We start from the raw sequence: 14,848 nt of genomic DNA, 5'->3' as shown, positions 1-14,848 counted from the left end.
ATGTACAATCTGTTCAACAGGTTTTGGGATGGATAGCACAAGAGTTATGTCCCCTTGGAATCACTTTCCCGCAGAGTTATCACACTTCTATACAAGCTACTGTCATCTCATTCATATTTCAAACAGCATATTAACAAAGTATAGATCAATCTACACATGCTGAAGAATACAATTAACAACACATTTCCTCTAAAATCTATTACTCAATAATGTTGTCTGCTTGGTCAAGGAATAATCAAGGACCTTATTTACAAAATTTCAATTTAATTAGAAAAAGTATGCATCAATAACTACCAAAACAACAACAGTTTGATTGAAACAATTTGAAGATAGTTATATCAAGAAACACAAAGCTTTATGTTACAAACAAACCTCCATGTCCAAACATTTTGAATGCATCATTGAACAATAAACTACTCAGGTTCAGCCTAAACACAAACTGCATCTCCTCTCCTGATCTTGCTTCCTAGGTCCTGTAATTACTTGTAACAATGTCTCTCACTTTTTGTTCTTGTCAGGGAACAAACACAACAGCTCCGCAGAATTCTTTAACAGGCTTCCAACACATTTCAGCAAGCAGACTATGATCCTGATCTAAACACTGCCCTTGAAAAATAACATAATATTTACAGAAAGCACCCTAAATAAGGTTCCTTGACAGTATTGTGCAGGAACATGGGACTATTGGTACTGAAAAATAATATACTCCCACTATGTACATTAATCTTGCAGTCTGATATTAGTATATACAATGCTGTACATATATTGCCTAAAGTATCATTACATGCTTCCACCAAATCATAGATTTTTCAACTTCATTTGTCATGACTTTGATCTTTGGTCTTTTAGAGAAAAGTTTATAGGGGATATTTTGGAAGAAGCTTATGGAAGAACTATTTTTTAATGCCAATAATCTTTCAGTAGAAAATTTCATAAAAATAACAGCAGTGGCAACATTTGGACAAAGTTGTAAAGCAGTTATCGGTGGGCTGCTAATTATTTGGAAACAACAGTACTTGTACCAACAACAGATACACACACCCCCAAAGTGTTGAAAATAGTAGTTTCAACTTTCAAAAATTAGTAGTTTGACCATAAAATTAGCAGATAACTAAATAGACAAAGTCATGATGAATTCTGAGAAAAAAACGAATGATATTATGGTCACGATTGAATTATTTCCATCAGAACTAAATGTGTCAAATTGCAAAGGTATTGAAATCAGCTTCGCTAAAAATTACGATTGTTACTTGCAATCATTCCAGTTCAAATATGTCATTAAATATGATGAATGGAAGGTATGAGAAATCCAAAAATGTATTTCATCGTTGAAAAAATATGTGTTTGTCTATATATCCAAATTTTAATGCATTTTATTAAAATTTCGTAGGATTTCTTGTGGAATCGTATTGGCATAGTTTGAAGATAAAGTTTGTTGCAACTTCTATAAAATCATAGAGGTTGGCATCTCTGCAACAACAACTGTCTTGCAGTAACAACATGGAAACACGTTCACCTATCTAGTTATTAATCATTTCTGTACATCCATGTTTCCCCAGAGTTGAAGAAAGCTGTTGAACCACCTCTCCCTACTCAGTTAGTTGATGCAGCTGTACATCTCAACAGCCATGAGTGAGCTGATTAACACTATCACATGATAAACAATAAGTTAGGTAAAGCATGTATGTAATGTCACGACTTCTATCAATCAATTAATATATGAGGAAAATTTTAGGATATTTTTATAATTACCAGTGCTCTAGCTTCCCTCCCTTAACTTAACAGGAACAGACTGAAGTCTCTTCCCCAGTACTACCACAACAACTACAAAAGTGGCCACCATGGCCCTGTTTCACAAAACTCTCGTAAAACTAAGATCTCGTAACTTTTCTCACAGCACGTGCACCTCCTATGTTACAGTATGCCAGGTACAAGAGCTACGAGAAAAGTTACGAGATCTTAGGCTTGCGAGAGTTTTGTGAAACAGGCCCCATGTCACAATCATACACAACATTGGGAGGTCAACACAAATCTAACATCAGCAACAAAAACAGCAAATTGTAGAATATATACCACCCAGAAGTAATGGATTAACATCTGGGAAAGGACATACAGGATGAAAAAGACCAAAACTGAAGTAAGTACTCTGAACCACATCTGACTGGAAGACAGATACAGAAGAACATAAAACTGCCACAACCAAGGTAGATAACTCAGGGGTATAAGCATAAGCCTCACTCATCACATTTTTTCTACTGTCTCCCCAATCCATCACTGTCTGTTAGATTAAGGTAGGCAAACTAAAGGACTGTGTAGCATCAGGTACGGTAAAATTTGTTTGTGTCATGTTTGTAAGCACTGAAATTGTCTTGACTAGATCCCTAAAGCTCTCACGTCAGATGATTGGCATCAATCATAATGAAAATAACTATAATACTGCTAGTACTTAGGACTACTACTAATGATGATAACGATAAAAATTATAATAATATTAAAATTGCAAGCAAACACTTCATGAAGAATACTGGTGTTTGATGGTCTTATTCGGAGACCTGGAGGCTGTTCTTCTATATAAGAAGTCATTCATCTTGCAATCAATCCAGCTTTCCAGGGATAAACATAGTAAAATTATAAGATTGAAGTTGCAGTTAAAAAAAAAAAATGGAACTAACTGAAACAAGTCATGACAAGAATTATCATTCATAATCTTTCACTGTGCAAAGATATCAAGCAGTGAAGAGAACGGCACTCCCAATCATGGTATTGGTTCAAAAAGTTTCTATAATATACAGTATAGAATTGTCCCAGTTCAAGGACAGCAATGAACCAGTCCATATAAAACCTCTGTTACAAATGGAGATGACCCGACTGAATCTTCTGAGAGGAATATGCAGATTCCTGTATGTGCACAACACATAATGACGGCTTGCTATTGGATGCTCAGTTCTGCAATAATATGGATGCGTCTGGCATACTCTTCAATATACCTTAGTCTAAATAAAGTATATGACATTTTCTCAGGCATCGGCCCATCACTTTTATTTGTGCGCATAACATTTTTTATTGCCATTTTAAAAAAAAAATTTGACTTGGCCATGCCCTGATCATCAATTTGTCCACTAAAAGAACGAGTGTGACTGAATCTACAACTCATTAACATGTCCTAAACTTCCTAAACTGTAATTCTAAGAGAAAAAAGAAATAAAAATAAAAAAAGAAAAGAAATAAAAATGTGTTCCTCCTGTGTTCCACCTTCCTACTTTTTTTCTATCAAAAGCTTCTACCACCTAAAAAAAGCATTAAATTTTTTTTATGCAGCCTTAGAGCATTAATAAACATCTGGAACATCAAATACAATCAAATGCCACATAAACAAATATCCAAACTAGTATCAATACTACCTGTCTACCTGATGGCAGTGTGCAAAACAGTTTTCAAATTTTGCTAGCCAGCAGCTACGCCAGAGATTTACTAGCCAACAAAATTATTCAATAACCTAAAATCTGAATGCAGAAACCGAAGAAAAGATTACAAAAAGGTAAAATAGCTTAAAAAAAAAAATAACCCCTTGAAAATTCATTAGCCAGTCAGGCCTGTTACTAAGATTTACTAGCCCGACAGGATATTTACTCTCCATGTCTGATGGTCTTACAAATAATAAAAGATACAGAAGATCTTGAATATGACCAATATGCCGTTTGAAAATACTGAGAAGTACCAATAGAACAGTAAGGTGCAGGGGCCTAGATGAGCTTCCTGTGTTGTAGAACGTGGTCAGTCTCCGCATGTTAGATCAAAATGTCTGGATATATGACTGTGAGTAATGATGAGCCAAGAAGTTTCATTGCATCAGTGCCGAGGTTCATGCATCCGATCTGCCAACCCAACCAGGTATCCCTTGACTTCTGACTCGTAATCAGAGCTCCGGGGCTTCTCAGCCAGAACCCAGGTGTCATCGGCACTTTCCACTTTACACCGGCAAAGTGGGCAGGTGTTGTGTGCCACATTCCTGTTGAACACAAAAAAAAAGAGTGAGTGAGAGAGTTTAGTTTAATGATGCATTAAGCAATATTCTGCTATAATGGCACTGCATGAGTAAAGAGGGTTTTCACTCCGCTTTTAACAACGTTCTAACAATATCACAGAAGGGGAAACCTGAAATGTTTCACACATTGTACCCATGTGGGAAGTCAAACCTAAGTCTTCAGCTTGACAAGTGAATGTTTTAACCACTGGGCTATTGCATCCATGCTAAAAAATATGGATACACAAGCTGTACACAAAGTTTGTGATCTAGAATATCAGTTGCTGAGGTCCATTATTGTGGAAGCCCTAGCGGGTGAGTGGGTTAGATGGCCGATTCTGAATTCTGGTGACTACCTGCATGACTGTGAGGGTATGGGTTTGAATGCCATATGGGAATGAACATCACAAAAGGTTCTAGAATCTGTACTTTACTGAGAAAGTGTAGTCCCCATTGTAACATAAAACACAATGTGTTGAACTTTGAGGAATGTGCCATGTATGTGCATTCATGTGTGTATCTCTTTTTGTGTGTTTTTGTACATCATGTGACCACATGACCATTATGTGAACACCTAAACTATGTTCTTGTTTTGAAAACATCAGTCCCTCAAGGATTCTGTGATTCTGCAGTTGCAGAAAAAAATCGTGGAATTTACCTTTCCATGCAGAAAAAAATTCGCGGAATTTACCTTTCCATGCAGAAAAATGTCTTGTCCGTGGAAAATGCATTTTCGGGTAGAATCCGTGCAGAATTTGCCACTTTTCTGTCGCGGAATTTGCTTATTTTAAAAATTGAGTGAAAACTGACTGACAGCAGAAACGAAAATTAGAGTTAATGTCAGAAGTAGGATCGGTTACACATAAAACGAACTGACATATTTATTGTGACAATATTTTCAAAACAATTACGATTAAAGATAGTCTATTAATAAAGCATGTTTTAGGCATGTTTCAAATAAAATTAGATGAATTTGACACTGCAATTATGCTCTCAAAATCGATCATTTTGAAAACAGAAATTATTTAAGATTTTGTTTAAATATAAAATTGTTACATTGGCATGAAACCTGAAGTTGTTCGTCTGCATCAAAGTTACAAATGAGAAGACAGAAATAACTTTCAGCAAGTGTTTAATTCTCAAACACAGAAAAAACTGTCAGCGCTTTGTTATCAAAGAAGGCCTGTATAATTTTTTTGTTGTTTATCCTAAATGTTTTAACCGCAGAACGATTTGGTGGCTTGGCCATTTATTAATAAATAAGACCGTAATAAGACCTATGGATGTTTCAATTCTGGCACACGAGACAAACATTTCCATATTGTGCTTGGCAGTGGGATAGCCCAGTAGTTAAGGCAACAGTACTTGCACCAAACATGCTAGGTTCAATTCCCATAATAAATGTGATGTCCATGCAATCTGGGGTAGCCTAGTGATTAAAGTGTTCACTCATCATGCCGCAGACCTGGATTTGATTCCTACATGGGTTCAATGTATAAAGCCCATTTCTGTGTCCTTCACTGTAATATTGCAAAAAGTGGAGTAAAACAAAACTCATTCCATATTAAGTCAAAAAATAGAACTCACCAGGAGTCAATGCAAGTCTCACAGAACTCATGGTTGCAGGAGAGGATTATCTCAGACTTCCGGTCCATACAAATACAACACTCGTTCTCATCTGCCACGCCCAGGTTAGACGACGCCACCCTGAAATTAACATGGCTGTCATGAACGAATACAGACTGACAAATAACACCTGCTGCAAAGTGGCCATATGTATGTGTGCTGAAGGATCATGGCATACACAAACCTAACAAGTACTGACAATGCAAAGTGGGAATCAAACACAAAGTTAAGTTGTGATGAGAGGACACAGCAGCCACAGAACTACGGTAAAACAGTCACTTCCCACTCCCGGTAAAACAGTCACTTACTCATCAAATATCTTTGAAGCCGTGATGTCGATAGGAGTTGACCCAAGGGGTGGTTTTATGGCTGACAGGTTGTCGACTTGCTCCGCGATCTCACGGTACATGACAATAAACTGCCGTAGTGACAACAATCGTGAAGACTCAAACTTGTTGGTATGTGTGTTTACCTGAAATGATGATAATAACAAGAATAAACATGGTTCAAGGATCACCAATGGAATTAATATTGAGTGACTTTAGTTTATGCCACTTTTAGCAATATTCCAGAATTTGACGGCAGTCTGTAAATAATCGAGTCCAGACCAGACAATCCAGTGATTAACAACATGATCATTGATCTGCGCAATTGGGAACCGATGACATGTGTGAACCAAGTCAACGAGCCTCACCACCTGATACCGACAAGCATAGTCGCCTTTTCTGGCAAGCATGGGTTGCTGAGGGCGTATGCTACCCTGGACCTTCATGGGTCCCAGAAGTATTAAGGTGGGGACACCAGAAACAGTACCCGAGTGGGGAATTGAACCTAGACCTTCGGCATCACAAGCAAACACTTACACTACTAGACTACCCTCACCTGAACTACATAACTGAACACCAGTTATTTTTCAGGGCAGAATGTCTTCTGCAGCTTTAGGCATTTCCAGTGCTTAGTTTCAAAAACCATTGTATCAGTAATTAAAGATCTAAAAACAAAATTTTTTCCAGGAGTTCCTTACCTCTGACAAGAGACATGCGCAAAAAGTATTTTCTATTCAGTGATAAACATAAAACCCATGCTGTCAACCACTTGTTTGCCTGGACAAGACTACATTGTTTACTAACTGCTGTGATATAACTATTATTGATCAGAGTTTAAATGACAATTACAGCTTTGCTCATTCTGGTTTCATGTACATGAGTTAGTGAGTTAGTTCAGTTATACATCACTTTTAGCAATATCCCAGCAATATTATCATTGTACCCATATGCAGTTTCGAACCTGGTTCTTCAGTATGAGTAAACACTTTAACCTCTTGGCTACAGCACAGCCTCTAATGTACATGTAACATACCGTACATTACCGAGTATAAGCCGAATTTTGAGGACCAAAAAATGTTGTCTGTAGAAGGGGGTCGTCTTTATCTATGAGACACAATTTCACAAAAGTAGTCGTCATTGCCCTGAGAGGATGATCTTACAGGTTAGCAGTACACCTGCTAGGAAGTTTATGACGATTACAGCCACTTTGTTATACATGATCAATAAAATACAAATCAAAGTATACAGTTTTCATTATTTCAAATTATTTTGCCCTTAGTCATTATTAAGTTCCGTACCAACCTATTTACACACAACATTAACTTTTAAAAAGTTATAATACCGTCCGGTCGCCATTTGACGTACTAATCGAATCAGCTGTTTCTTGTCACTTCACATAAGGTGATTACTTCCTGTTGTTTTGTAATGCCACGCAAGCGATACACAAGTACTGTTAATAGTGGGCCTGATTGCTATTCTTTGTTGTTTGCACAAGCACTTTCAAGAAGTGAGTGATTATTGGAGTAGGGGCATTAATTTGTAACACTCTCCCCAGCTGAGAGCCACGATGTGATACCGCTAAGTTTCCCTTCACCCTTTTATATTTTCATTTTTGCGTAATTGGAAAATTATTACTAAAGACTTCTCAAATAATATCTATGGTTGTCTCTTCCCCAATACCAATGGATTTCCGCTCGGTAACAGGATACAACTGGGGCAAATACTTCCGTTTTCGGAATTCCGTACAAATAACATGTGAGGTGGCGATTCGTTTGATGGCGGGTATCATTCGAAAGCTCTAAACATCAACCTTGCCAAGACCTTTCTAATGATGCTTTTTTGTCACAGTCTACTATAAGGATCGTGAATGCATTCGAAACTACTCGTCCTCTTTCTGTGACCTACAAGAAAGCTTGCTGGTATGACATGAGTAGTTAGGAATGTCATGAATGGTCAAAATCAAACATGTGACCTACGGTAGCCAATCAGATAACAGCAATGGATAATGTCCTTTGTAACCTTATAGATTCAGACGAAAGTTTTTGAGTACAATCATGCTCTTCTGAACCTGTTACACAACACACCACCACCTATACATACATTATGGACCCTAGTGCATGTATTTTGCAAGGTTATGACCTGTGACAAAAATGCTTTATGCACAATTTTTAGCATTAAACATCGTGTCCGAGCATCAAATTCGAGGCGACGGAAGCCAAGATGTCACTTGAAGTACGGCACACAATCGCTCAAAAAAGATGGAAGTAGTAAGTTATTCTGTTCATTTGACAACTTTTACGAGTACTGTTGATTGTATTCTTCAGCTTGTTCACTTTGATTAATTATCTCCCCAAAACATCGTTACTCTGCTCTTTGACAACTTGATGATATGGACCCGTTGATGATGCACATGTACAAGAATTTTTTCCAATAAAATAGGGAAAAATAGTTCATAATTCTACTTCTGTCGGGTTTAGCGTATTATTGTGGACATAGAATGGAAAACATTGTTAGAACAGAGCACCAGAGCTCCTGCAATCAACCCGTGCTCAGTCAAAGGAAAGATTTTTCTGTTCAGACTTCAAAAACCAGGACTGCATTTTTTCAAGAAAGAAACCAATGAAAAAAAACCGACTTCTTTCACATTTTAACAGATATTTTACTGTAGAAATATAACCTTCATAATGTAACTGACCTTCATGCATCTGACCCTGACAGTGGCCTTCCAGAGGACAGTGGAGTCCGAGCCCTTCTTCACAAGAAACTGCAGCTGTTTCCCACGGTGGTCAGTGAAGGTCTTAGTGCTGTTGGGAGCAAGTGCTGGCATAAAACAACTTGCACCAACATTGGAAGCTGTCTCAGTTTTCAACATAACTAAACAACATAACAAGAAATCTAACATGTCATTTTTCTTCAGTCCCAATATTCTGAGTGTACATAGGCCTTGGAAACAGAATCTCTACTGTCAGCGACAGGATTTAGTCTCTAATAATTAGCTGTATGAATACATGATAAGTTTTTATGGAAAGCAGCTCTTTTTTCGATCTCTGTACAATGTTTCAGAGGTAATTCTTGCTCTTTCATTATCATTCACAAGAAGGAGCAAGAACTTGCTCTGAAACATCGTATAAAAAAAATATAAAAAAGTTGTTATTCATAAAAAATGTGTCATGTATTCATGTTCGAGAACTTCCAAATGCCCTTCAAGAATTTCTCTTAGTTGCATGTCCCTCAGAACATCAAGATTTTATCACTTTATAAGAAAGGGTGAATAAATCACACAAAGGTACATTAAAAAAAAATAAATTCAATCAGTCATCTACTAGTATCAATTTGCAGTTGTATTTCCTTGATAGTGTGATGCAATGGGTCAACCTATGGCCTCGTGGTTAAAGGGGTGCAGTTTGCAGATGCAGTTATGGTTCAATGAAAAGATTAACTTCTACCTGTTACCCACACATTATAATGGAAATGGAATAGTCCAAATAAAAACAGATAAATAAAAAAACGGGAGCTATATTACATGCTTTGAAAGATGGGCGTAAGGCATTAAGTTGAAATTTGATTGCTGCAAAATAAAAATAGTTGATTTTCATGAATATTTTGGTTTAACCTTCTTAAATGGCATCAGTATATTCAAAACATTGTAAAAAAAACATCTAAAATTATTGGAACATTTCAGAAATGAAAGTCCCTACTAAATAGAAATGAAAGAGGTGCAGCCTCACATTTGATTCAGCTCCAGCACTGACTGACAGAACTCCTCGTAGGTCAGGTGAGCTACTCTCTTCAACACATCCAGGTGAGCCTGCAGTGCCCCCACGGGCACCACAGGGGAATCTGCTTGACTTGAGGTTTGACCCATCACATGGCACTACAGGCTGCGCTACTGAAACAAACAAAGAGATAACTCATAACAACTGAAATACATGCAAATGTAATCCAAGCAGCTTAACAAGATGAATTTCTTAACAAATGCAGACCTCCACTAGTACAGGGTCAATAAAGACTAATAACAGATGCATCCAGTGTTAGGGGTGAAATGGTATACTAAGACTAATAACAGATGCATCCAGTGTTAGGGGTGAAGTGGTATACTGAAGCATTGGTAGATCTGTAGTATTTTGCCTTCACCGAAATGGACCGAACCAAAGGCCTTGTACCGTAATACGTACTGTACCATGGTAAGAGTTGCCGCAGTAAGTACTGTACCATGGTAAGAGCTACCACAATACATACTGTACCATGGTACGAGTATTACGAGCATACCGTTTCACCTCTAGCCAGTGTACATGTACAGAACTGATCCCTGATAGTATGATAACTTACTTAGAAGTTATATCTGAGATCAGTACTGATGATTTACTGTTATCATCAAGTTTAAATTTACTGTTTCATTTAAGAAACCTGCAGAAACATGTGTACAGTGCAAACAAATATTGGAAATGATAGAATAAACACAGAAAAATGAAACCATGTGGCATGCACTGTAATATTCTTCGTATTAAATTCTTGAAAAGAAACAAAATAGAACTCAAGTAAAAGTAATACATACTCTCACAGCACACTATCAGACTACCTTAATTCACCTAACTATATCCTAAGAGTTTTTCCTCTTGAAATGAGTAATTACAGGTACTCTGGTTCTGTTTGTCAAGGTAATCCTATTTGTATTGGTTCTATATTAATGATTCAGTATGATCAGAAATTCCCAAGTTCATGAATGTGAGACATACATTCCTTTAATGGAGCATCTGCTGTCATTTGTTTGCAGAGTTGATAAGTTGTTTATGTACAACGTCTAGACAAACAAATTAATGCGCCGTTGCACACGTTTCGTCTGTGGACCGGAATGGCTTTACTTGATCAAACGTTCTGTCAGAAAACAAAATAACTGACTTCCTGAGAAGTAGCAAATATCAGGGCCATACGAACACAAAAGTTCCTACTGGCTACAAGTTAATCGGCGTTTTGGATTAAAAATACTCTTTCTTTGCATTGAATTTGAGAGTGAGACATCAACATGTGATTTATCAGCTGTTGGTGGTTATTCAGATCGCAATAATTACCCCAAGATGGCACGTAGAAAAGTGGTTGAATTTAATCACATATTACATACCCTCTGAATATCACCAAAATCCTTTTCGTTTATGAAAATCTCATGAACTGAATCATATGATGGAGTCTACCATCACAAACACATTTCCTTAAAAACAACAACAAACAATGAGAGTTATCCTCCCTTCAAATAATATCTTCCCACTGACTAACCTTTCTTCGTGGACTATTCTACATAGCCTCCAACAAACGGCACATTTAACTGAATGATGTGTGTCGAGTTTCAATTGTATATCTGACCTGGCGATATCAGTTATAAATATTTTTATGAAAACTGAGTCCCTGATATGTAGGTAACTCAACACAATCCATAAACCAATAGCCATCCTGATCAGCAATTTAAAATTATGCCGAATAAACATTTACAAAACTAGATCCGTTATGTAACTTACAGGTTCATTCGAATTAGCGAGCAGCAACCCACAGCCATGTGATAATCCAGATAAGCACTCAACAGTAACCAGAGCTGTTTTCGGTAATTCACGTTTGGTTCCATTTTAATTAACCTCTCTCTATCACTGCTGACAAATTCAGTGCAAATCATGCATATGAATGGGACCAGCCAAAACTAATGGATATCTCAGACACGTGGGAATTACAATACATTATCTAAGCCTACTTTTAGGCCAGTAAGTTACTCCTTTATGTATTCTAAATAAAACATCCACAATGCGACCTTCATATAATCATAATGTTGTATATACCAACAGTTTATTATGATTTCGCTCTAATTTAAAAATAAATAGATAAACACAAAAACATATTTAAGTACTTTTCACCGCTTTTAGCAATATTTCAACAATATCTCAGCGGGGAACACCGGAAATGGGCTTCACACATTGTACCCATGTGGGAATCAAACCCCGAGCAAACGATTTAACCACTACTCAACCCCATGGCCCCATGGATTTTGAAGTTTTAGTTAAGAGAAATATACATGAAGTCAAGACATTTATGAATAGTGGACTTGTTCTAAAATATTTTGGACAATTTTCCTAACAATATTTTGCAGTAAGCGATTCATTTTACATTTTTTGTGTTAGCTAAAAATAGTGTATTCTAAAAGAAATGTTTGGAAATTTAGTTAAATTCAAATCATCATCATACAGAAGTTGGAAAAGGAAACGTTTTCTATTTTTGATACATACTGAACAAATTTTATACAGAGTTTACAGATTCTTTCACATGCTGGTCTAATTTTAAAGAGACACACATGAAAGAAATTGAAATAGATCGTATGTAACTTGGAAGAATAAATTAGTTTTGGAAGCAAGGTTAGCATTTTTTTTTCACATGTTAAGTGGCATAGAGGAAATGACAGAGGCACCAGCGTAATAATACTATGTTCACTACAATGCCCCTTTCAGCGATATTTCAAGTGTAGAGTAAGTATATACTGACAGTGATAATTATTCTGAATATAACAAAATTTTATCCATTTAATCATGCTGATGAGCAGGGTCAATTGGTCCAGTGATAATCAGTGACGTCACAGAGACAGTGAATTGCGAACGCAGCATTTAACCGAAATAATATTACAGTGAATTTAATGTTTCTCATAGGAAAACGCTAAAAACGATAAAAACAAATTGTACATTTTGTAGCCGGTTGTGATTCTTGTTTGTTGTGTTGTCCAAAATCGCAATATTTGTGATCATATCTCGTGTCCTCAGAGGATTGGTACATATGTTACCCTAATGAAAAAGCAAGTTTGTAAATCTGACATGTCACCGACGAAATAACGACAGCAAAATGAAATGTGTGTTCGACTCTCAACACGGGTGCAGTGCGAGAAGCCATTTCTGATGTTCCCTGCCGTGATATTGCAGGAATACTACTGCTAAAGGCAGCGTAAAACCACATTCATTCAATCACACATTCCCAGCGGCTGGGGCGGTTGGGTAGCGTAGTGGTTAAAACTTTCGCTCGTCACACCAAAGACCCGGGTTCGATTCCCCACATAAGTACAATGTGTGAAGCCCATTTCTGTTGTGTCCCGTCCTGATATTGCTGGCCTATACCTTAAAGCGGCGTAAAACTATCTCATTCACTCACTGAGTGTACACGTGTGGTTACATGTATAAGTGTCAGCTAAATTCGATTTGTTCGAACCCATCTCACTTTCTAACAATATAAGATGCCTTGTTTTGAAAATAAACTGCCATACCATAAGTATGTATCTGAAACTAATCGGTGTTCTAAAGTGCTTCGAAAGCAAGCTGTTTATGGTTCCTCTTTAAACCCCGACAAGATGTAAATATTTTACGTTCGCTTCACGTCGCAAGACGTACGCATTTCAATAATGATAAGTTGTAGACGATCAGTATGAACAGGTGCCCTGCCCTCTTCATCACGGTTATTGAGGCTTACGTCACTGGTATGAGTGTACACATCGCAGCAAGTAACTAAACCAAGTCGGGCTAGGTGAATACACACTGCCGTCTTTAAATTGCCTTTGGACACATATTTTAAGGTAAGAGAACCGATTTCTATATCATGTCATTCTTTTGTGAGATCTCAGGGATTTGGTTTTATTGACGATTTTAGAAACGGAAGAAAGTTGGCACACCTGTAAATGAGCCAGTGACTCGACCGTCAACTGGGTGAGGGATGTTGTCATAAATTTCAGGTATTCCACTTTGTGATCGGTCTCACTTGCGTGTGTCTGGATATGTCAAGACTCGACTAAGCGTCACGCTTTGCAGACGGGCATGAATGATTGTCAGGTCGTTTCAGTCTTATGATGATCCTTTAATGTTCTTAATTTACGTCTCAGCTAGGCGTGTGATCAATAAAATGTATTCTTATGCCTACCTGTTAACCATTTTAAGGTAAAACTTCAAGAAATACTTGTAATGTCACAACAACCCGTTTGGGTGATTTATGTTAAGCTTATGTATCTCTGAAACCTCTTGACAGGTTGGTTAGAAGGAAGAAAACGTGATCAAAGAAAATTTATATTTAGATATCATGGGCGGATCCAGAAATTTTGAAAGGAGGGGGTTCAGGGGATTAATCCACCATCTGCGCTCTGCCAACACACACAAAAAAAATAAAAAGAATAAAAATAAAAAACCCTTCAATGTGATCATAAGTCATTTTCAAAAGGGATGTGAGTTTGAACCTCCTGAAACCTCCCTCAGGATCCCCCAATGAATATATATACCTGAAACAAGTGTGCAATCCGTTAAACATCTTGAAAAAGCAGTATTGTCAATCTTTGTAATTTGTTATTACCTGTATTTCATAACAGAAACATAGGTAATAAATCAATTATGATTTGCCACTTACAAAGAAAGACTACCCAGGTGTCAATTGCCATTTTTCTAGACCGAGACATGGGAGTTGCATGTGTGAAACTAAACATGTTTCTTTAATTAGTGGAAACCCAGTGAGTGAAAGATTACCGCATAACATTTAAAAATATGAGAATAGAGTGATAAAGTTGCCTACTATATATCCACTTAAACCTAGACCTTGAAGCAAATATATCCAAGAAAGCCCACACAAGAAAGAAGATTTTATGGATATCAACTTCTTTATATGAGAACACAATGTTTCGGAGTTAATGCTGATCCTGATGAAGGAGTAAGCATTAACTCCGAAACGTTGTGTTCTCATATAAAGAAGTTGATATCCATAAAATCTTCATTCTTATGCATTTCACTTCTAAATGCCTTTCAAAGACTTGATAAGCCCACACAATTCTAGAAAATGTGGCAAGTCTCGATTTCCACAGCGTCTTTAAGAAAGC

At 37.1% G+C, this 14,848-nt stretch overlaps 2 protein-coding genes across 3 annotated transcripts in view; one reads left to right on the top strand and one right to left on the bottom strand.

Moving 5' to 3' along the window:
- Window positions 1-247: 247 nt before the first annotated feature.
- Window positions 248-11,222, bottom strand: LOC137261671 (RING finger protein 141-like). 2 transcript variants are annotated; one of them, XM_067799448.1, is made up of 6 exons: window positions 11,096-11,222; window positions 9,705-9,865; window positions 8,672-8,780; window positions 5,959-6,122; window positions 5,612-5,731; window positions 248-4,009 (listed from the first exon to the last, which is right to left on the bottom strand). In XM_067799448.1, the coding sequence occupies exons 2-6, from the start codon at window positions 9,839-9,841 to the stop codon at window positions 3,850-3,852; spliced, it is 690 nt and encodes a 229-aa protein (XP_067655549.1). In that variant the 5' UTR covers window positions 9,842-9,865; window positions 11,096-11,222; the 3' UTR covers window positions 248-3,849. The 2 variants fall into 2 exon arrangements, with proteins under 2 accessions (XP_067655549.1, XP_067655550.1); XM_067799449.1 differs by having other exon boundaries at window positions 3,779-4,009; window positions 9,705-9,857; window positions 11,092-11,122.
- Window positions 11,223-13,457: 2,235 nt separating this feature from the next.
- Window positions 13,458-14,848, top strand: part of LOC137261137 (ras association domain-containing protein 8-like) — a 75,153-nt gene continuing 73,762 nt past the window's right edge. The window contains exon 1 of the mRNA XM_067798833.1: window positions 13,458-13,567. The gene's annotated coding sequence lies outside the window, so the exon portion shown is untranslated. The remainder of the gene's footprint in view (window positions 13,568-14,848) is intronic.

The sequence above is a fragment of the Haliotis asinina genome, chromosome 14 (assembly GCF_037392515.1).
Source record: "Haliotis asinina isolate JCU_RB_2024 chromosome 14, JCU_Hal_asi_v2, whole genome shotgun sequence".
Classification (NCBI taxonomy): Eukaryota; Metazoa; Mollusca; class Gastropoda; order Lepetellida; family Haliotidae; genus Haliotis; species Haliotis asinina.
Note: the sequence above shows the minus strand (reverse complement) of the source record. Positions and strands in the feature narration are given on the sequence as shown.

What these genes read in the sequence shown, in the direction of transcription:
- LOC137261671 (XM_067799448.1), bottom strand. Translation starts at nt 9,841, where the DNA reads ATGGGTCAAACCTCAAGTCAAGCAGATTCCCCTGTGGTGCCCGTGGGG. An exon ending in GCTTCAAAGATATTTGATGA is followed by an intron (nt 5,732 to 5,958) that starts GTAAGTGACTGT and finishes TGTTAATTTCAG; the next exon opens with GGTGGCGTCGTCTAACCTGG. An exon ending in GAGACTTGCATTGACTCCTG is followed by an intron (nt 4,010 to 5,611) that starts GTGAGTTCTATT and finishes TGTGTTCAACAG; the next exon opens with GAATGTGGCACACAACACCT.